At 51.8% G+C, this 23,318-nt stretch overlaps 1 protein-coding gene across 1 annotated transcript in view; it reads left to right on the top strand.

Moving 5' to 3' along the window:
- The window catches only part of LOC115472989 (inter-alpha-trypsin inhibitor heavy chain H3-like), a 179,587-nt gene that overhangs the window by 142,076 nt on the left and 14,193 nt on the right, over positions 1-23,318 (top strand). Inside the window, 2 exon segments of the mRNA XM_030207558.1 lie at positions 11,524-11,580; positions 13,827-13,940. Of these exon segments, the coding sequence (XP_030063418.1) occupies positions 11,524-11,580; positions 13,827-13,940 (171 nt within the window).

Genomic DNA, 23,318 nt, shown 5'->3' with positions numbered 1-23,318 from the left:
GAGAATATTTGAACTTCCCCCCGACAGGCAGATTGGCCGGTACGGACATTTGTTGTTGTTTTTTTTTTTTTTTTTTTTTTATATATAGTGGCTACGCTGAATTGGAGCCACTCCAAAACCCCTCTCTGGTTCCTGCGGAATAGCTGCAGGAGCCTGATTAGGTGCACGCCGCTGACTAGAACGAGCGTGCTGATCTCTTTAAAGAAGTTCCGAGATGAGGAAGTGTATGCACAGCATATCAACAATTTTCTGCTGAGTCTCCTCCTCCAGGTGAGAGGCACACAGTCATGAGAGTCTGCGCATCACCATACCTAGAGTAGAAATCTAGGTGTTACAATACAAGTGATGAAAACGCCATTGGACAGGAACTTGCGACACTTGGAAAAAAGATGTAGCCTACTCCGGTGGGAATGTTCATAAAGATCTGGCAGGACTTGGTCTTGGACGCGATCATGCCAGCCTGGTACGCCATTCTCCAAAGGAGGCTAAGGACGTATGCTCTGGCCTCGGGGGCGCCGAAGCAAGTTCTTAGAACTGCTATCAGTTCTGAGTTGAAGATGGTAGTCCAGGACCTCGAGCATCTGGCATTGGGCTGATTGACAATCTCCATTGTAATGTGTCAAGACAAATAGAGGATCTAGAGGATTCTCAGCAGAGAAAACCCCATGACCTTCATGTTCATCAGATGAACCATCAATGAACTGAGCCAAGTAGTCAAACAGAGCAGCTCAGATGCAAACATTGACCAGTATAGAGCAACTGTCATACATACAATTCTACAGAACAGCTGTGGAAAAATATGTTCTCCTGTAGCAAAATGGCTGTTCTTAACATGCATTTCTGGGTCTGGAAGCCAAGGTATGGAGGCGCGGTAAGTTCTACGAGCGAACACCCATACCAGAGGCATGAAGGAGACCAGTTGAAAAGCTAGATGCCGCGGGAGGCGGTAGCATCCATGGCATCCAATGGTACCCATGGTCTCGAAGCCAAGGACAACATCTGGCAATGCAAGGGAATCGAAACCAGACTGCCAGATGACTTCCATAACAGAGATGTGACCGATGGTACTGATAGTACTCATGGCACCGACGGTGCCGATGATACACATGGTATCGATGACCCCCGGTACCAATGGAACCCATGGTACTTGGTACCGATGATAGTCATGATATCTGGTATCGATGGTACCCATGATACCCTAGTACCGAAGGGGCCCTTGACATGTGGTACCGATGGTACCCATGATATTCGGCACCAACAGCACCGACGGTACCTATGGTACACATGGTATCGACGGTGCTCAAGACACCTGGTACCAATGGCACCCATGGTACCGATGGTACCTGGTCATGCACCGACGGTATCCATGAAAGCTATCCATGGTACCGACGATACCCGATACCGATGGTACTCGTGATACTCGGTACCGATGGGCGATGATACCTGTGATCGATGGTGCCCATGATATCTGATGCCGATGGTGATACCTGGTGCCGACGGTGCCCATGCACCGAAGACACTCGACACCGATGATACCTGGTGCCGACGGAATCCATGGTACCGATGGCACCGGTACCGACGGGACCCATGGCACCGACCATGGTACCAATGTTCCCGGTACCGATACTCCTCGGTACCGACGCACCGGTGACATTCGGCACCGACGGCACCCATGGTACCGATGATACTCGGTACCGACGGTACCCATGACACCCGGTACCGATGATACTCGGCACCGACGGTACCCATGACACCCGGTACCGATGATACTCGGTACCGACGGTACCGATGATGCCCGGCACCGCCGGCACCCATGGTACCGATGATACTCGGTACCCGACGGCACCCATGGTACCGATGATACTCGGTACCGACGGTACCCATGACACCCGGTACCGATGATACTCGGTACCGACGGTACCGACGATGCCCGGTACCGATGCGGTGTATCGACGTCCAATGCCAGGATACCTCCATAATAGAGGGAGCAACGCTCTCGGCACCGACTGATGTCTGAAGCCCGAATACCTCCATAACAGAGGGAGCAAAGCTCTGGGCACCGATGGTACCGACACCCGCTGATGCGCCCGAATGACCTGCCAAGCAGGAGGCGCCGAGGCAGGTGGAGACCTACTCGATGCATAACTATACCCAGCGTGCATCGGTCTCTGTCGGACTCCCTGACAAGTAGCATAAGTCTCGTCTTTGAGACACTACTTGCGCTTCACAGGGAGATGATCCGGTCCTTTGGGCATCCCTGGCAGAGTAGAATACGTCTCGGTACTTTGAGACACTACTTGCGCTTCACGGGGAGATGATCCGGTCCTTTGGGCATCCCTGGCAGAGTAGAATACGTCTCGGTACTTTGAGACACTACTTGCGCTTCACAGGGAGATGATCCGGCCCAAGACACTTCCGCCGATGCGTCCGAATGACCTGCAGAGCAGGAGACGCCGAGACGGGTGGAGACTCACTTCAAAGGTTACACCACTGATATTGTGTCACCAGGCTGCCCATTCAGTGGCTGTGACATACACCTTCACCATGAAGCAGGCTCTCACAGCTCTCGAGAGCAATTTGTTTAAGTTTTAATAAATGGATCAAAAAATGTGGGCTTGTTTTATTTGCTGGCTAGAGAGAGCCCACAGATAACAATATACCAGCACTTTCAAGTAAAAAAGAAAAAGAGAAGCTTATAAGCTTCGTTGAGGCACAGCCCCTTGTGACTCTGGCAATTACTTAAATTTTTTTCTTGCCTCAGGTACAAAAAATACCTGTATATATAAGCCACAATGAGCCTGCCATAAAAAGAAAAAATAAAAAAGAGATTTACTCCGAAGACCTGAAGAAAAACACGAAGCCCTAACGAACTCCGTGTCTCCTCAGACGCGGAAAAAGAAAAACTGAGGGGCGTGTCCGCTCGGCGAGCGGGAATAGGTGTGCGCACATGCGCAGTACGATCGCTCGCGCGACGGAACGCCGTAAAGAGATTTTGAGATTTTTGCTTTAAAATCCTCCGGGGCCGACGTGGCGTCACCCACTTGTGAGAATATCAGCCTGCTTGTCTTTGGAGAACTCCTCAGTATGTTCTCTATCTCAGCAGGTGGTGGTCACACACAGCAGCAGCTCTGGCTAGGCCTCCAAGCCTAATCCTTAGGTTTTGTTGAGGCCTGGGGTTGAGGGCTCTTTTGAGCAAGTGCAAACCTGGTGGTGCCAGGTCCCTCCTTTTCTCCCCCCTCCCGCTGGCTCCGTTTAAAAAAAAAAAAAAAATTTTAAACGTCTTTAAAGGCGTTTATTTTGGCGTTTATTTAAACGTTCATTGCAGCTACTCACTGAGACACCAGTTCGTTACAGCTCGGAGCGGCAAGCAGGTAATTTTACCTTTTTCTAGCGGGCAGGGGGTTCCCCGATTCTTCTCCTCGTGGCATATGGCGTCGGAGGGCGAGGGCGCAAAGGGTCGCTCCCCGGATCGCTGGAGCGCTTCTAGAGGGGATGCGGGGGTTTTACAGCCTGATTCGCCCTTGATGGGTGACAGTTTAGTGACCGATGAATGTCCCGGTCCTTCCTCTGGCGTGGCGGTTTTTCCCGCCATAAACGCCCATCCCCCGCTCCTCGCCTCCGCCATCTTGGCCGGCCACGCGGCTCGGACGGCTTCTTCGGGGGCCGCCCTTGAGGTTGGAGACATTAATGCCATGAACGCCCTTAATTTGGGCGACGGCACAAAACCGGCTAATGTTAAGAGCCGTTCTTCCCGCGCGGCTCCTTCGCGGAGTTTCGCGCCGGACGCCATTTTGGATGCGCAGCATGTCTCTCCCCCGCTATTCCGAGCGCCGGTTGAGAGTGCGTCTAGGGCTGTTGCCCAGGCTGCGGAAGTGCACAGTCTGGGGGGTTTCTCCCCCGAGTTTGTTTTGCTGCTGCATCAGGCCTTCCTCATGCACAACGCTGCCCCTGCTCCCTCGTCTGGTAAAGAGGTTGAGGTTCCCAGAGGCAAACGCCCTCGGGTTGATTCCCAGGCCTTGGAGGAATTTGTCTCCTCCGATGTAGATGAGGGCAGCGTGTCTGAGGTCTCTCAACGGTCCTTTGCGGATTCCTTGGAGGAGACGGATCCCCGCTCGGTTGGAGCGGATGACCCCTCTGCAGCGCGGCTTTTTAGCCCAGAGGATTTGCCCAACCTGTTGTTACAGGCCATGGACACTTTGAAGATTTCCTCTCCGGAGGACGTCTCTCCCTCAGCCCCTGTTGGCTCTGCCATTATGCTGGGGACGAAGCGCCCGTCTAGAACCTTCCACGTGCATGATGCCATGCACACCTTAATTTCGGCTCAATGGGATGCCCCAGAAGCGAGCCTTAAAGTGGCTAGGGCTATGTCCCGCCTCTATCCTTTGGCTGTGAGTGAGCGTGAGGCCTATCTGTGGCCTACCGTGGATTCTTTAATCACTGCGGTGACTAAGAAAACGGCGTTGCCGGTGGAAGGTGGCACGGCCCTAAAGGACGCCCAAGACAGAAGATTGGAGGCGGCCTTAAGGTCGTCCTTTGAGGCGGCTGCTTTAAGTTTGCAGGCCTCAGTTTGCAGCTCCTATGTGGCCAGGGCGTGCCTGACTATGGTGCAGCGGGCTTCCCCCTGGGATCATTCCTTGAGGGCTGATTGGCCGGCCCTGGAATCGGGCTTAGCCTATTTGGCAGACTTGCTGTATGATGTCTTGAGAGCCTCAGCTAAAGGCATGGCTCAGACAGTCTCTGCGCGGCGGTGGCTTTGGCTGAAACATTGGTCTGCTGACCACGCCTCTAAATCCCGCCTGGCTAGATTGCCTTTTAAAGGCAAGCTGCTCTTTGGGGTCGAGCTGGACAAAATCGTGACCGATCTCGGCACGTCTAAGGGCAAGAAGTTACCAGAGGTCAGGGCTCGGGCTAGTGCTCGTCCCGGTACCTCCAGAGGACGGTTTCAGGAAGCCCGTCGGTACCGCCCGGGCAGGTCGGGTTTTTCTGCCCCCTCTTCCTTTAAGAGGAATTTCTCCCCCAAGCAGCATTCCTTTCGCAGAGACCGCCGTCCCGGAGGTGCTCCCTCCGGTCCTCCCCCAGGGTCTCGTACCCAATGACGGGGTCTTGGTCCACGCCCCAGTGCAGATTGGAGGACGGCTGTCCTCGTTTCTGGGCGAGTGGACCACAATAACTTCAGACGCTTGGGTGCTGGAAGTCATCAGAGACGGCTACAAGCTAGAGTTCTGCCGACCCTTAAGAGACGGGTTTGTACTCTCTCCCTGCAAGTCTCCGGTCAAAGCTGTGGCAGTGCAGCAGACTTTGGACAATCTGATCCGCCTGGGTGCGGTCGTTCCGGTGCCAGAAAGTCAGCTTGGCAAGGGGCGTTACTCCATTTACTTTGTGGTACCAAAGAAAGGAGGTTCTGTCCGGCCTATCCTCGACCTCAAAGGGGTCAATCGGGCCTTGAAAGTGCGGCACTTTCGCATGGAGACTCTCCGCTCTGTTATAGCGGCAGTGAAGGCAGGGGAGTACCTGGCATCCTTGGACATCAAGGAAGCATACTTGCATATTCCCATCTGGCCTCCTCATCAACGCTTTCTGTGTTTTGCAGTCCTGGGCCGACACTTCCAGTTCAGAGCCCTCCCTTTCGGGTTGGCTACTGCTCCGCGGACCTTTTCCAAAGTAATGGTGGTCATAGCAGCCTTCCTGCGAAAGGAAGGAGTACAAGTCCATCCTTATCTGGACGACTGGTTGATCCGAGCCCCCTCTTATGCAGGGTGCGGCAAAGCTGTGGACCGGGTAGTTGCTCTTTTGAGCTCCCTGGGATGGATCATCAACTGGGAGAAGAGCCAGCTGCGCCCGACTCAGTCCCTGGAGTATCTGGGAGTTCGATTCGACACCCAAGTGGGCAGAGTGTTCCTGCCAGACAATCGGATTGTCAAGCTTCAGGCTCAGGTGGACCAGTTCCTAGTAGCCTCTCCTCTTCGGGCTTGGGACTATGTGCAGCTGTTGGGCTCTATGACGGCCACGATGGAAGTAGTGCCCTGGGCCAGGGCTCATATGAGACCACTTCAACACTCTCTGCTGCAGCGCTGGACTCCGATGTCGGAGGATTATGCTGTGCGTCTTCCCTTGGATCCAGCAGTGCGCAAGGCGCTGAGCTGGTGGATGCAGACAGACAAGTTGTCTGCGGGAATGCCTCTGGTGACCCCAGAGTGGATTGTCGTCACGACGGACGCCTCTTTGTCGGGCTGGGGAGCCCACTGTTTGGGAAGGACAGCGCAGGGGCTCTGGTCTCCTGCAGAGGCAAAGTGGTCTATCAACCTCCTGGAACTCAGAGCCATTCGGTTGGCGCTTTTGGAGTTCATCCCGGTACTGGTGTTGAAGCCTGTACGGGTCCTGTCGGACAATGCCACGGCTGTGGCCTATGTCAACCGCCAGGGAGGTACCAAGAGCGCCCCTCTAGCCAAGGAGGCTATGAGTCTATGCCAGTGGGCAGAAGCGAACCTGGAACAGCTGTCAGCGGCCCACATTGCCGGAGTCATGAATGTCAAGGCGGACTTTCTCAGTCGCCATACCTTGGAGCCCGGAGAGTGGCAGCTATCTGCTCAGGCGTTCTTGGACATCACGAAGCGCTGGGGCCAGCCGAGCCTAGATCTGATGGCGTCATCGGCCAATTGCCAAGTGCCGCGCTTTTTCAGCAGAGGACGGGACCCTCGATCCCTGGGAGTAGATGCTCTTCTCCAACAGTGGCCGACACAAGAGCTTCTCTATGTGTTCCCGCCCTGGCCCATGTTGGGCAGGGTGCTAGACCGGGTGGCAAAGCATCCCGGCAGGGTAATCCTGATGGGTCCGGATTGGCCCAGACGTCCCTGGTATGCGGACTTGATCAGGCTCTCAGTCGACGATCCTCTGCGGCTGCCAGTGGAGCAGGGCCTGTTACATCAGGGTCCCGTGGTGATGGAGGATCCCTCCCCCTTTGGTCTTACGGCCTGGCTATTGAGCGGCAGCGTCTGAGGAAGAAGGGCTTCTCAGACAAGGTCATCGCCACTATGCTGAGAGCGAGGAAGCGCTCTACTTCTACTGCTTACGCCAGGGTTTGGCGTATCTTTGCAGCGTGGTGTGAAGCAGGCTCACTTTCTCCTTTCACTGCTCCAATTTCTTCAGTGTTGGCGTTCCTGCAAGAAGGTCTGGACAAAGGCCTGTCGCTCAGTTCCCTTAAAGTCCAGGTAGCGGCTCTGGCTTGCTTCAGGGGCCGCCTGAAGGGTGCTTCCCTGGCTTCGCAGCCAGATGTGGTGCGCTTTCTCAAGGGAGTTAATCACCTGCGCCCTCCTCTGCACTCAGTGGTGCCTGCGTGGAATCTCAACCTGGTGCTAAGAGCATTGCAGAAGCCGCCGTTTGAGCCCTTGTCAAGGGCATCTCTGAAAGACCTGACGTTGAAAGCAGTCTTTTTGGTGGCTATCACTTCAGCCAGAAGAGTTTCCGAGCTCCAGGCGCTCTCATGTCGAGAGCCTTTTCTGCAGTTCACTGAGGCAGGAGTGACTATTCGCACAGTGCCTTCCTTTCTGCCCAAGATTGTTTCTCGCTTCCATGTGAATCAGCAGCTCTGTCTCCCTTCCTTTCGTAGGGAGGACTACCCAGAGGAGTACTCTGCTCTTAAATATCTGGATGTGAGACGAGTCATCATCAGATACTTGGAAGTGACCAATGATTTCCGGAAATCGGATCATCTGTTTGTCCTGTATGCAGGTCCTCGTAGGGGTCTGCAGGCTGCTAAGCCTACAGTGGCAAGATGGGTCAAGGAAGCCATTGCAGCGGCTTATGTGGCCGCGGGGAAGGTGCCGCCTATCCAGCTGAAGGCTCACTCCACAAGAGCTCAGGCGGCCTCGATGGCAGAGGCCGGTTCCGTCTCCTTGGAAGAGATATGCAAGGCGGCAACTTGGGCTTCGGCCCATACATTCTCCAAGCATTACCGCTTGACTGTGGCTGCTCGGGCGGAGGCCCGGTTTGGAGCTTCAGTGTTGCGGTCAGGGATTTCTATGTCCCGCCCTGGGTGAGTACTGCTTCGGTACATCCCACCAGTCTATGGATTGATCAGCTTGATGATATGGAAGGTAAAATTATGTATAATCATACCTGATAATTTTCTTTCCATTAATCATAGCTGATCAATCCATAGCCCCTCCCAGATATCTGTACTGTTTTGATTCTGGTTGCATTTCAGGTTCAAGTTCAGTCTTCAGTTACTTCAGAAAGACTTCGTGTTCAAGTTTTTTCCACTTGGATTCTTCAAGAGTTAAGACGAGTTTGTGTTACAGTGAGCTGCTGCATTCCTCTCCCCTCCGTTTTACGGGGCTGGATTGAGACTTAAAATTCTGCCGGCACTCCCTCCCGCTTCGTGCGGCTGTAGGGCAGTTTTGTACCCCTCCCGCTTCGGCGGTGTTAGGGTCAGTCAGCTCCTCCCGCGGTTGCGGTTGCAGGATAAGCCAGATCCCCCCGCATCGGCGGGTGTGGTGTCCCTCCCCCGCTCCGCGGGGATGAGCTGGACGGATTCCCCTCCCCCACTTGTGTGGGGATGAGCTGGGTTAATTCCCCTCCCCCGTTTCGGCGGTGGTGAGCTGGGCAGAGTGTCCCTTCGTGGGTGTAATTCTCTAAGTGCTGAGTCCTGCGGATGGAGCTTTGATATCGACATACTGAGGAGTTTCCGGCAGCACATGACCACATATAGGGAGGCAAAAGTTTGCTCTCTATCTCCACCTGCTGGTAGATGGACACAACCCACCAGTCTATGGATTGATCAGCTATGATTAATGGAAAGAAAATTATCAGGTATGATTATACATAATTTTACCTTGGATAGGGGGTAAGATATAAGAAAGGGACAGGAGGTGGAAAGGGGATCAGTAGCAGGAAAGGAGCTGGGGCTGGTGAGGTGATGAGAGGAAGTGGAAGGTAGATGAGGCTGGTGATGGGGGAGTTGAAAGTGTGTGTGTGTGTGGGGGGGGGGGGGGGGGTAGAGATAGGAAGCTGGGGAAAGAATGAGACAGAGGTGGGGAATTGAGAGGACCAAGGAAGTTAAGAGTAGGAAATGGAAAACTAGTAAGTAGATGAAACATGAAAAGAGTGAGACTGAAGATTTGAGGGGAGGGCAATGAAATCTACCTTTAGGTAGGTGAAAAGATAGATGAGAAAAAAATGATGAAACAGAAGGATAAACATCTGATGTAGGAGAGGAAGGGAAGAAGACAAGGAGGGTGAAGACTGGGAGGAAACAAGAAAGAATGAAATCTAACTAAAAGTTGGTAAAAAGGCCAATGAGATAAATGGAGGGAAGGATGAAACAACAGGGATCAGCATCAGAGGTAGATGTAGGGGAGGAAGAGAAAAAAGGAGAGTGAATAAACAGCAAATATAACTGACATCCTGGAAAAGAGCTTAGGAGAAAACTAAGAAGAGGAAGTGGTAAAGAGAGACCAGGACCACTCCAACTGGTTAAATAATATGATCTTCCAATGTGATTTCATTCTTGAGGTACGAGCCCTGACATATTTGTTGTTCATGCTGCAAGATTAGCTTCTAGATGAGGAATCAAAATCAAAAATTGACTCAAGGCTCACAAGCCCTGGATCCGGCCCTGCTAGTTACTAATTTTCAAGGGGAAACTCCCTGAAGATACTTTTTTGTCCAGAGACTATTTCAATCTGAAATGTCCAGTCTTTTTCAGGCTAGAGGCTGCTGCAAATTGAGACTCTTATTCTGAGAAATACACACAAACATACTTTTGTCTCTGTGCGATACTTGCTGTCTCTGAGACAGGGGCGTAGCTATGTGGGGCCATGGGGGCATGGCCCCCCCAGATTTGGCCCTGGCCCCCCGCCGCTGACCCTTTCGACCCCCCCTTCCCGCCACCGCCAGCCCTCCCCTGCCGCCGTCAGGTACCTGTGCTGGCGGGGGTCCCCAACCTCTGCCAGCCGAAGTCCTCTTCAGTGCCGGCGGGGGAGGGTTGGCAGCGGCGGGAAGGGGGGTCGAAAGGGGAGGGTTGACGGCGCTGGGGGAGGGTCAGACGTGGTGGTGGCAGCGGTGGCACCAGGGGGGGGGGCTAAAATGTGCCCCCTCACGTCGGGCTATGGACCCCCCTCCCGCCTAAGTCTGGCTATGCCCCTGCTCTGAGAAATACTCATGCTCACTGACTCTCAGACCTCAGACCTTTTCTGTCTAAGAGACATATTCTCTCCCCCTCTCCCCTTGACTCTTTTTCAATAAAGCTCAAGCCCAATGCAGGCTTACCACTCACTATACAGGAAGTACCACCGGGCTGCCACAGCAGCCAGGCGGTACGTCCCACCCCTAGCACGCCGTCATTTCCGGCGCTGCAAAAATTTATTTTTGTAGTGCACCTGGTGGTAGTTGGGCAGTGCTATGTGCTGCCTGGTTACCACGGGAGCCCTTGGTGCCACCTCAGTGGGGAAAGGGAAATGGGACTATATACAGTATACTGCCTTTCTGAGGTTTTTGCAACTACATTCAAAGCGGTTTACATATATTCAGGTACTTATTTTGTACCAGGGGCAATGGAGGGTTAAGTGACTTGCCCAGAGTCACAAGGAGCTGCAGTGGGAATTGAACTCAGTTCCCCAGGATCAAAGTCCACTGCACTAGGCTACACTTCCACTCCACTCCAATGGGTGGCGGGAAGGGCTCCTCCCCAAAATGGCCGCGCAGCAAGCACTTTACTTGCTGCCCGGCCATTTCCTGTCATAAAACGAGACTTCCCTTTTACCAGCTGCGGTAAAAGGGGACCTCAGCACTCATATATAAAACATAAAAAATCTACATAGTAAAAACACATGTTGTCAAATGTTACATATATGGGTGTATAATATGCATAAAAATGCACATCAGTATAAAAAGTTAAATATGTACTTTTTATACTGATGTGCATTTTTATGCATATTATACACACATATATATGTAACGTTTGATAACATGTGTTTTTAATATGTAGATTTTTTATTTGTTATATTATTTTTCTTGTAACCCCTGAAGCAGCCCTGTTGGGCGAAACACGGCCTGTCGGGCTGTTTGTGTACATATATTTTAATTAGTTTTTACTAATAAACTACGGTTTTCCTGCTAACGATCTGCTTCATTTATTTTCTATCTTGGAGCTTGCAGACCATCTGCCTTTGTGCTTTCTTGGACCTCATATAAAGCACGCAATGATGCCAGCACTAGCCCCCTTTTGCCGCAGCATGGTAAAAGAGGCCCTTAATGAAGGAAGTAGATATTAAACAAAAGAGTCATTGCTTTTCTCTTTTCCAACCATATATGGCATGCCCAAAAATTGGATTTGGAAAAATATGTATGTGTTCATCACAACTTAAAAACAAAAGACTGTGCAGTAAAAATCTAATCTAATAGATATTTTAAAAATGTTGTTTGTCTTTGACCTTTTTGTAATATGTCAACCATTAGATCTCCTCCAGTGCCTATCATATATTGGATTTAGGAAGGAGTTTTAATTCATTTCATTTATTTCTGCAGCTCCAGTTCACCAATCAAGGTACACATCAAACTATGCATCCTCCCCAGTATATAGTGGTAAGTTTATTTAAAAAAATGCCTTCTATTTGTATAGATCCCCAGGACTGTAAAAATCAGTATGTATGCACTAAGTAGCTGTACATCATAGCAGCTCCTTGGACTGTGGAGGGCTGACTTTCCAGCCATTAGCAACAGCAGTCCTTTGTGGCTAATGAAAGTTTTGGAGCAAGCAGCTTGCCATTTTAACCCAGAAGGAAATCCAGCTGTATCCATTGCCATGATAATATAATAAACCCTTTCCATATTTTTAATGCAGTACTTCTCAACCCCTGTCCTCAGGGCACCACCTATCCTGTCGTGTTCTCACAATATCCACAATGAGACGGATTTGCACGCACTGCCTCCTTGGCTTACAAATCCATCTTATTTATTTATTTATTTATTTATTTATTAGGATTTATTTACCGCCTTTTTGAAGGGAATTCACTCAAGGCAGTGTACAGTAAGAATAGATCAAACATGAGCAATAGGCAATTACAGCAGTAAAAATATTCAAATAACAATACAAAGTATGGCGTGGAGGGGCATAATTGAAAGGGGTGCCCAAGTTTTGCTGAGGACATCCTTGCAAAATGACCCGATGGAGGGGTGGGGAAACCCATATTATTGAAACAAGATGGACGTCCATCTTTTGTTTCGATAATACGGTCGTGGACGCCCAAATCTTGAAATTTAAGTCGTCCTTAGAGATGGTCGTCCCTAGACTTGGTCGTTTCAGATTTTCGGCGATAATGGAAACCAAGGACGTCCATCTCAGAAATGACCAAATGCAAGCCCTTTGGTCGTGGGAAGAGCCAGCATTTGTAGTGCACTGGTCCCCCTGACATGCCAGGACACCAACCGGGCACCCTAGGGGGCAATGCAGTGGACTTCATAAATTGCTCCCAGGTACATAGCTCCTTTACCTTGTGTGCTGAGCCCCCAAAACCCACTACCCACAACTGTACACCACTACCATAGCCCTTACAGGTGAAAGGGGGCACCTAGATGTGGGTACAGTGGGTTTCTGGTGGGTTTTGGAGGGTTCACATTTACCACCACAAGTGTAAAAGGTAGGGGGGATGGGCCTGGGTCCGCCTGTCTGAAGTGCACTGCACCCACTAAAACTGCTCCAGGGACCTGCATACTGCTGTGATGGACCTGAGTTTGACATTTGAGGCTGGCATAGAAGCTGGCACGACATATTTTGAAAGATATTTTTTGAGGGTGGGAGGGGGTTAGTGACCACTGGGGGGGTAATGGGAGATCATCCCTGATTCTCTCTGGTGGTCATCTAGTCAGTTCGGGCAACTTTTTGTGCCTTGGTTGTCCTTGTTTCTTTTGATTATGGGTCGAGGATGTCCAAGTGTTAGGCACGCCCAAGTCCCGTCTTCGCTGCGCCTCCAACACAGCCCCTTGAACTTTGGTCATCCCTGCGATGGAAAGCAGTTGGGGACGTCCAAAATCGGCTTTCGATTATACCGATTTGGACGACCCTGTGAGAAGGACGCCCATCTTCCGATTTGTGTCGAAAGATGGACGTCCTTCTCTTTCGAAAATAAGCCTGCTAGTATACTACTTACAATGTCCATTGTGGATATCCTGAAAACCTGACTGTTCGGGTGTGCCAGGAGGACTGGGTTGAGAAGCACCGCTTTAAAGGAAAAAATTGCAGACTGCAAACTGAGGGGCCCTTTTATTAAAGCTTAGGATGTGTCAATGGACATTAGCACACGCTAAGTGCTGTATGTAAGTCCTATTTTAAAACTGTGGGCCACGTGGCACATAGCACACACTAATGACTTTAGTAAAAGAGCCCCTGTGTCTGTTGTCCAGCAATTTTTGTATTTATGTTTTCTTTCATTTCTTTTCTGCTAGAAACATACCCGGAACAAAGCATTCTCTCCCCTCCTCTTTCATTACTGGACACTGTTCTGAAAGAGTTTTGGAGGGTAATTCTACAAGATGGCACTTAGTTTAAGAGGACAAATAGATGCCTACTTAGGCACTACTTTATAAAGAAACTTTTTAAGTACCCACGTAAATTAACCTCTTTTATAATTTGCACGTGTACTTGCAATCTCGGCCACCTGTACACGTCTATATTAAAATATGCACCACCATGTCATGGCTTGTATTTTTGAACCAGTCAGAAATTTATGCCAGGCCATTTATGAATGTATTTGACCACACAGCGTAAAAATGACTTTATAAAATGGCTTTCTTATTAGTTAATTGTCCTGAGACATTGTTATGTTTTGCAGTTGATTCAGATCCACACTTTATTCTACAAATGCCAAAGAAGAAAGATTCAATTTGCTTCAATATTAATGAAGGAAAAGGAGTGGTGCTAAATCTAATTAAGGACCCTGAGACAGGTGCGTTATTTTAGTTAAACAATTCACATGGTGCCAGTTGATGTACGTAGTCTGCCTGGCTGCTTCTTTCCACAGTACTCCAATTAAGAAAATATCCCAGTTGTCAGCTGGGCAAGTTTGGCTCCTGCAGAATACAACCCCATATCTAAATCCATTGTTTTGCCTCCAAATTTTGACTCTCTGCCATTCTGGGTGGTTGATGATACAAATTTCTATCTTTAAACCACCACCCAGGCTCCCCTCCCCTATTTCTTATTCAGTCTTTCAACCCTGTTCTTACTGCTGCTTTCTATACGTGACCCAAGCCTGCTAAAAATGTGCAATAATATTGGTATCTGTCGTCTATGACTGGAGATTTTTCCAAGCCTCTACCACTCTTTTCAGTAAAGACAAATTTCTTCAAATTTCCTTTAAGATCTTCTTTGTACTTAAATCTCTTGTTCTATGGAAAATTGCATGATCAAAACCTGCCACCTATTTGGATGTTTCTATCACGTATCCTTTCTTCCTTCTTTCATTTAGAATATTAATCAAAGGGTCACTGGATATTGCATTGACAGTTCTGTAGTAGAGAGAGCATTACTTTCCCTCATTCTAAGTTGGAATTGAGTGATATGTTCAAGGTTATACAGAGAATGCAGTATTGGGAGTTGAAATGGGGACTCTATGTTCAAGCTCCAAAGTTAGTTGATAGTTTATTGGTATTTGCTAAACCGCTATAACTGACGGAGCAGAGCAGAACGGAGTACATTCTACATTTAGGGTCCTGTTTACTAAGCCGCACTGTATTTCTGGAATTCGTTGCCAAAGAATGTGGTAAAAGCAGTTAGCTTAGTGGGGTTTAAAACAGGTTTGGATAGCTTCCTAAAAGGAAAGTCCATAAGCCATTATTAAAATGAATTTGGGGAAAATCCACTGCTTATTTCTAGGATAAGCAGCATAGAATGTATTCTACTGTTTTGGGATCTTGCCAGGTACTTGTAATCTGGATTGGCCACTGTTGGAAACAGGATGCTGGGCTTGTCCCAGTATGACAGTACTTATGTTCTTGTTTTTAATGTGTTTATTTTTATTGGTAACCGCTTAGGATGTAAATGAGTTTCTCCGAGGACAAGCAGGCTGCTTGTTCTCACTGATGGGTGACGTCCACGGCAGCCCCTCCAATCGGAAACTTCACTAGCAAAGTCCTTTGCTAGCCCTCGCGCGCCCGCGCGCACCGCGCATGCGCGGCCGTCTTCCCGCCCGAAACCGGCTCGAGCCGGCCAGTCTTCTTTTGTCCGCACTCGGTACGGTCGTGTTTTCGCCGTGTCGAGCCCCGGAAAGTCGACCTCGCGCGTCCAATTTGTTTGAACGTGTTTTTTTCCTTCGGGAAAGTTTTGTCCTAGTCGGAAGTGCTCCGGAAACCCCCCGCCGGGTTTCGTGTAAATCCTCCCCGTACTTCCAGCTTTTTTGCCCCGGTAAGTTTTCTTTCGTCGTCGGGGTAGGCCTTTTTTTCGGCCTCGGTCGAGATTTTTTCTCCCTCTAAATTTGGTGCTTCGAATTTCGCCATTTCGGCTTTTGATTTCGCCGGCGTGATTTTTCCGCCCATGACATCGAAGCCTTCCAGCGGCTTCAAGAAGTGCACCCAGTGCGCCCGGGTTATCTCGCTCACTGATCGACACTCGTCGTGTCTTCAGTGTCTGGGGGCCGAGCACCGCCCTCAGAACTGCAGTCTGTGTTCCCTGCTTCAAAGGCGGACTCAGGTAGCGAGACTAGCCCAGTGGAACGTGTTGTTCTCGGGCTCTTCGTCGGCATCGGCACCGGGATCTTCGAGTGCATCGACGTCGTCAGCGTCCAGACCATCTTCCTCGGCCGCCCCTGCATCGAGTGCATCGAGGCATCGGGCCTCTGCATCGGCGCCGAGACATCGGATAGCTGCATCGACGTCGGTGGTACCAGGACCTCGTCTGCTGATGTCGTCGGACGGTGGTGCATCGGGTGGAGTGCAGGTGAGGGCTGTCCATTCCCCTGCTGGTGGCGGTGAGCCCTCGGGTGGGTCTCCGCCTACCCTGAGGGCTCCTGCGGTACAGCCCCCCCGAGATCGACCTTCTTCAGTCTCGGCCCCGAGGAAGCGACGAGTGGATTCGACGTCCTCCTCGTCGGTGCCGGGGAGCTCCGGTGACATGCTTCGGAAGAAATCGAAGAAGCATCGACACCGGTCTCCTCCCCGTGTCGGCACCGAGAGCTCTGGGTCGCCGAGGGATTCGGCACCCAGCAGGCATCGGCACCGAGAGGACCGCTCACCCTCTGTTCAGGAGGTGTCGATGCGCTCCGCTCTGGACAGCCCGGAACAGCCTCCACGCCCGGAACAGGTACTGACGTCGACGCCTGCATCGACCTCTCAGCCTTTCTCTGCAGCCGCTCTAAACGAGAGCCTCCGGGCCGTTCTCCCAGAGATTCTGGGAGAGCTGTTGCGCCCTACCCCTCCGGTACCGGCGGTGCTTGCGCCACCGGTACCGTCGAGCGTGGCGCCGGCTGGCCCATCGCCCAGGTTGAGGTCCCCGACGTCGGTACCGCGTGCGGTACCGACCGCGGCCACCTCCCAGGAAGGCTCCCCGACTACGTCGGCGGAGGGAGCTTCGCCGATGCGGGCGAGGGAGTCTACCTCTCGACGCCCCCATCGTGGACAGGGTTCCACGGAGTCGAGCAGGGCGAGGTTGCAGACACAGGTCCGTGAACTTGTGTCTGACACCGAGGGTGAGGCCTCGTGGGAGGAAGAGGAAGATCCCAGATATTTCTCTGACGAGGAGTCTGGGGGTCTTCCGTCTGATCCCACTCCCTCTCCTGAGAGACAGCTTTCTCCTCCCGAGAGTCTGTCTTTTGCCTCCTTTGTCCGGGAGATGTCTACGGCCATCCCCTTCCCGGTGGTTGTGGAGGACGAGCCCAGGGCTGAAATGTTTGAGCTCCTGGACTATCCTTCTCCACCTAAGGAAGCGTCCACTGTTCCCTTGCACCATGTCCTGAAGAAGACATTGCTTGCGAACTGGACAAAACCATTAACTAATCCCCACATTCCCAAGAAGATCGAGTCCCAGTACCGGATCCATGGGGACCCAGAGCTGATGCGCACTCAGTTGCCTCATGACTCTGGAGTTGTGGATTTGGCCCTAAAGAAGGCTAAGAGTTCTAGGGAACATGCTTCGGCGCCCCCGGGCAAGGACGCTAGAACCTTAGACTCCTTTGGGAGGAAGGCCTACCATTCCTCTATGCTCGTGTCCAAGATCCAGTCTTACCAGCTCTACACGAGCATACACATGCGGAATAATGTGCGGCAGTTGGCGGGCTTGGTTGATGCTCTTCCCCCTGAGCAAGCCAAGCCTTTTCAGGAGGTGGTCAGGCAGCTGAAGGCGTGCAGAAAATTCCTGGCCAGAGGAGTTTATGACACTTTTGATGTTGCGTCCAGGGCCGCTGCTCAAGGTGTGGTGATGCGCAGGCTCTCATGGCTGCGTGCCGCCGACCTGGAGAATAGAGTCCAGCAGCGGATTACGGACTTGCCTTGCCGTGCGGATAACATTTTTGGCGAAAAAGTCGAGCAGGTGGTAGAGTCTCTCCACCAGCGGGACACCGCATTCGACAAGTTCGCCCGCCGGCAGCCTTCAGCTTCTACCTCTACAGGTAGACGATTTTTCGGGGGAAGGAAGACTGTTCCCTATACTTCTGGCAAGCGTAGGTACAATCCTCCTTCCCGACAGCCTGCGGCCCAGGCTAAGCCCCAGCGCGCTCGCTCTCGTCAGCAGCGTGCGAATCAGCAAGGCCCCGCGGCTCCCCAGCAAAAGCAAGGGGCGAGCTTTTGACTGGCTCCAGCAGAGCATAGCCGACATCCAAGTGTCAGTGCCGGGCGACCTGCCTGTCGGAGGGAGGTTGAAAGCTTTTCACCAAAGGTGGCCTCTTATAACCTCCGATCAGTGGGTTCTCCAAATAGTCCGGCAAGGATACACCCTCAATTTGGCCTCTCAACCTCCAAATTGTCCACCGGGAGCTCAGTCCTACAGCTTCCAGCACAAGCAGGTACTTGCAGAGGAACTCTCCGCCCTTCTCAGCGCCAATGCGGTCGAGCCCGTGCCATCCGGGCAAGAAGGGCTGGGGTTCTATTCCAGGTACTTCCTTGTGGAAAAGAAAACAGGGGGGATGCGTCCCATCCTAGACCTAAGGGCCCTGAACAAATATCTCGTAAAAGAAAAGTTCAGGATGCTTTCCCTGGGCACCCTTCTCCCCATGATTCAGCAAAACGATTGGCTATGCTCTCTGGACTTGAAGGATGCCTACACACACATCCCGATACTGCCAGCTCACAGACAGTATCTGCGATTTCAGCTGGGCGCACGCCACTTCCAGTACTGTGTGCTACCCTTTGGGCTCGCCTCTGCGCCCAGGGTGTTCACAAAGTGCCTAGCTGTGGTAGCAGCGGCGCTTCGCAGGCTGGGGGTGCACGTGTTCCCATATCTCGACGATTGGCTGGTGAAGAACACATCCGAGGCAGGAGCCCTGCAGTCCATGCAGATGACTATTCGCCTCCTGGAGCTACTGGGGTTTGTGATAAATTACCCAAAGTCCCATCTTCTCCCAGTGCAGAAACTCGAATTCATCGGAGCCCTGCTGGATTCTCGGACGGCTCGCGCCTATCTCCCAGAGGCGAGGGCCAACAACTTGTTGTCCCTCGTCTCGCGGGTGCGAGCGTCCCAGCAGATCACAGCTCGGCAGATGTTGAGATTGCTGGGCCACATGGCCTCCACAGTTCATGTGACTCCCATGGCCCGCCTTCACATGAGATCTGCTCAATGGACCCTAGCCTCCCAGTGGTATCAGGCCGCCGGGGGTCTAGAGGACGTGATCCACCTGTCCACGAGTTTTCTCGAATCCCTGTATTGGTGGACGATTTGCTCCAATTTGACTCTGGGACGTCCCTTCCAAATTCCTCAGCCTCAAAAAGTGCTGACCACGGATGCGTCTCTCCTGGGATGGGGAGCTCATGTCGATGGGCTTCACACCCAAGGAAGGTGGTCCCTCCAAGAAAGCGATCTACAGATCAATCTTCTGGAGTTGCGAGCGATCTGGAACGCTCTGAAGGCTTTCAGAGATCGGCTGTCCCACCAAATTATCCAAATTCAGACAGACAATCAGGTTGCCATGTACTATGTCAACAAGCAGGGGGGCACCGGATCTCGCCCCCTGTGTCAGGAAGCCGTCAGCATGTGGCTCTGGGCTCGCCGTCAAGGCATGGTGCTCCAAGCCACATATCTGGCAGGCGTAAACAACAGTCTGGCCGACAGGTTGAGCAGGATTATGCAACCTCACGAGTGGTCGCTCAATTCCCGTGTGGTGCGACAGATCTTCCAGGCGTGGGGCACCCCCCTGGTGGATCTCTTCGCATCTCAAGTGAACCACAAGGTCCCTCAGTTCTGTTCCAGGCTTCAGGCCCACGGCAGACTGGCGTCGGATGCCTTCCTCCTGGATTGGGGGGAAGGTCTGCTGTATGCTTATCCTCCCATTCCTCTGGTGGGGAAGACTTTGTTGAAACTCAAGCAAGACCGAGGCACCATGATTCTGATTGCTCCCTTTTGGCCGCGTCAGATCTGGTTCCCTCTTCTTCTGGAGTTATCCTCCGAAGAACCGTGGAGATTGGAGTGTTTTCCGACCCTCATCACGCAGGACGAAGGGGCTCTGCTGCATCCCAACCTCCAGTCCCTGGCTCTCACGGCCTGGATGTTGAGGGCGTAGACTTTGCCTCTTTGGGTCTGCCAGAGGGTGTCTCCCGCATCTTGCTTGCTTCCAGGAAAGACTCCACTAAGAGAAGTTACTTCTTTCATTGGAGGAGGTTTGCCGTCTGGTGTGACAGCAAGGCCCTAGATCCTCGCTCTTGTCCTACACAGACCCTGCTTGAATACCTTCTCCACTTGTCTGAGTCTGGTCTGAAGACCAACTCCGTAAGGGTTCACCTTAGTGCAATCAGTGCATACCATTACCAAGTGGAAGGTAAGCCGATCTCAGGACAGCCTTTAGTTGTTCGCTTCATGAGAGGTTTGCTTTTGTCAAAGCCCCCTGTCAAGCCTCCTACAGTGTCATGGGATCTCAATGTCGTTCTCACCCAGCTGATGAAACCTCCTTTCGAGCCACTGAATTCCTGCCATCCGAAGTACTTGACCTGGAAGGTCATTTTCTTGGTGGCAGTTACCTCGGCTCGTAGAGTCAGTGAGCTTCAGGCCCTGGTAGCCCAGGCCCCTTACACCAAATTTCATCACAACAGAGTAGTCCTCCGCACTCACCCTAAGTTTCTGCCAAAGGTTGTGTCGGAGTTCCATCTGAACCAGTCAATTGTCTTGCCAACATTCTTTCCCCGTCCTCATTCCTGCCCTGCTGAACGTCAGCTGCACACATTGGACTGCAAGAGAGCATTGGCCTTCTATCTGGAGCGGACACAGCCCCACAGACAGTCCGCCCAATTGTTTGTTTCTTTTGATCCCAACAAGAGGGGAGTGGCTGTAGGGAAACGCACCATATCCAATTGGCTAGCAGATTGCATTTCCTTCACTTACGCCCAGGCTGGGCTGGCTCTTGAGGGTCATGTCACGGCTCATAATGTTAGAGCCATGGCAGCGTCGGTAGCCCACTTGAAGTCAGCCACCATGGAGGAAATTTGCAAAGCTGCGACGTGGTCATCTGTCCACACATTCACATCTCATTACTGCCTGCAGCAGGATACCCGACGTGACAGTCGGTTCGGGCAGTCAGTTCTTCAGAACCTGTTTGGGCTTTAGGATCCAACTCCACCCCCCGAGGGCCCTGTTTGTTCTGTTCCAGGCTACACTCTCAGTTAGTTGGTAAATTTTTTAGGTCAATCTCAGTTATGTCCTCGCCGTTGCGAGGCCCAATTGACCAATGTTGTTGTTTTGAGTGAGCCTGGGGGCTAGGGATACCCCATCAGTGAGAACAAGCAGCCTGCTTGTCCTCGGAGAAAGCGAATGCTACATACCTGTAGAAGGTATTCTCCGAGGACAGCAGGCTGATTGTTCTCACAAACCCGCCCGCCTCCCCTTTGGAGTTGTGTCTTCCCTTGAAGTGTATTGTCTTGCTACATACTGGACTGGCCGGCTCGAGCCGGTTTCGGGCGGGAAGACGGCCGCGCATGCGCGGTGCGCGCGGGCGCGCGAGGGCTAGCAAAGGACTTTGCTAGTGAAGTTTCCGATTGGAGGGGCTGCCGTGGACGTCACCCATCAGTGAGAACAATCAGCCTGCTGTCCTCGGAGAATACCTTCTACAGGTATGTAGCATTCGCTATAAGCTTTTAAAAATAAACAAATATATATATGAAAAGTTTTTTTCTGTTCATTTTTCTTTAACAAGTTTATACTTATGTTGTAAGTTAAAAGGGGGCCCTTTTACTAAGCTGTGTAAGCGCCTACACACGCCCAATATGTGCCAATTCTCAGTTACCGCCCGCCTACCGCATTGTCCTTGCGGTAATTTCATTTTTGGCACGCATCCACTACGTTCGTCCCAAAAATATTTTTTATTTTCTGGTGCGCATCAAGTGGCATTTGACACACGCAGGTCAGTACTGCCCAATTACCGCGTGAGATTTTACCGCTAGGTCAATGGCTGGTGGTAAGGTCTTATACCCAAAATGGAAGCATGGCAATTTTCATTTTGCCGCATGTCCATTTTTGGCAAAAATTTTAAAAGGGCCTTTTTACAGGTGCGCTGAAAAATTATTCTCCACACACCCAAAACCTGCGCCTACACTACCGCAAGCCATTTTCAGCGCACCTTAGTAAAAGGACCCCTAGATGCAATAAAAATAAAGTAAAGAAAAAGACTGGGTCCGCAAGTCTTCCTCACTCCAACCCAGGGGTGTAGCTACGGGTGGGCCTGGATGGGCCCAGGCCCACCCAGTTTTGTCTCAGGCCCATCCTCACCTTCTCCCACCACCGCCGTAGCGCTGCCTCCTCTCCTGCACTTCACGGCCTCTGTCTCCCACCCTCGCGGCAGCGCTTGCAATTTGCTATCGGCACTGCCTGCCTGACAGCTGACAGACGTGGCGCGTCGTCCTCCTGCTCCGGGGCCTTCCCTCTGCCGTGTTGATTCAACTTCCTGTTTACGCAGGGCGGAATGCACACGGCAGAGGGAAGGTCCTGGAGCAGGACGTCGTCACGCTGCGTCTGTCAGCTGTTAGGCAGGTAGCGCCGATAGCAAATTGCAAGTGCTGCCGCGAGGGTGGGAGACAGAGACCATGAAGTGCAGGAGAGGAGGCAGCGCTACGGCGGGGGTGGGAGAAGGTGAGTGGAGACAGCACCGATAACTTTAAATGTGCTGGACAGACGCGCGCGCGCGCGTGTGTGTGGGGGGTTGTAGTGCCCACCCATCCAACCTGTTGACCCACCCAAAAATTGCCTTCTGGCTGCGCCACTGCTCCAACCCCACTCCTGTCCCTGAAATACAAATGGCTTCTGGGTCCACTATCAGGCTCATTTTCGAAAGAGAAGGACACGCATCTTTCGACACAAATCGGAAGATGGGCGTCCTTCTAACAGAGTCATCCAAATCGGTATAATCGAAAGCGTTTTTGGGCATCCCCAACTGTTTTCCGTCGCAGGTACAACTAAAGTTCACAGGGGCTTGTCGGAGGTGTAGTGAAGGCGGAACTTGGGCATGCCTAACACATGGGCATTAATGGAAAAAAAGGACGTTCCTGACGAGCACTTGGACGACTTTATCTGGTCCTGTTTTTCTTATGACCAAGGCACAAAAGTTGCCCAAACTGACCAGATGACCACCGGAGCGAATCGGGGTTCACCTCCCCTTACTCCCCCAGTGGTCACTAACCCCCTCCCAATCTCAAAAAAATATCTATTAAAATATTTTGTGCCAGCCTCTATGCCAGCCTAAAATGTCATACTCAGGTCCATCACAGCAGTATGCAGGTCCCTGGAGCAGTTTTAGTGGGTGCAGTGCACTTCAGGCAGGCGGACCCAGGCCCATCCCCCCTACCTGTTACACTTGTGGTGGTAAATGTGAGCCCTCCAAAACCCAGCAGAAACCTACTGTACCCACATCTAGGTGCCCCCCTTCACCCGTAAGGGCTATGGTAGTGGTGTACAGTTGTGGGTAGTGGGTTTGGGGAGCTCAGCACACAAGGTAAGGGAGCTATGTACCTGGGAGCAATTTATGAAGTCCACTGCAGTGCCCCCTAGGGTGCCTGGTTGGTGTCCTGGCATGTCAGGGGGACCAGTGCACTACGAATGCTGGCTCCTTCCACGACCAAAGGGCTTGCATTTGGTCATTTCTGAGATGGACGTCCTTGGTTTCCATTATCGCTGAAAATCAGAAACGACCAAGTCTAGG

This window comes from Microcaecilia unicolor, chromosome 6 (genome assembly GCF_901765095.1).
Source record: "Microcaecilia unicolor chromosome 6, aMicUni1.1, whole genome shotgun sequence".
Classification (NCBI taxonomy): Eukaryota; Metazoa; Chordata; class Amphibia; order Gymnophiona; family Siphonopidae; genus Microcaecilia; species Microcaecilia unicolor.
The sequence above is the reverse complement of the archived record's forward strand: the minus strand, read 5'-3'. Positions and strand labels throughout refer to the sequence as shown.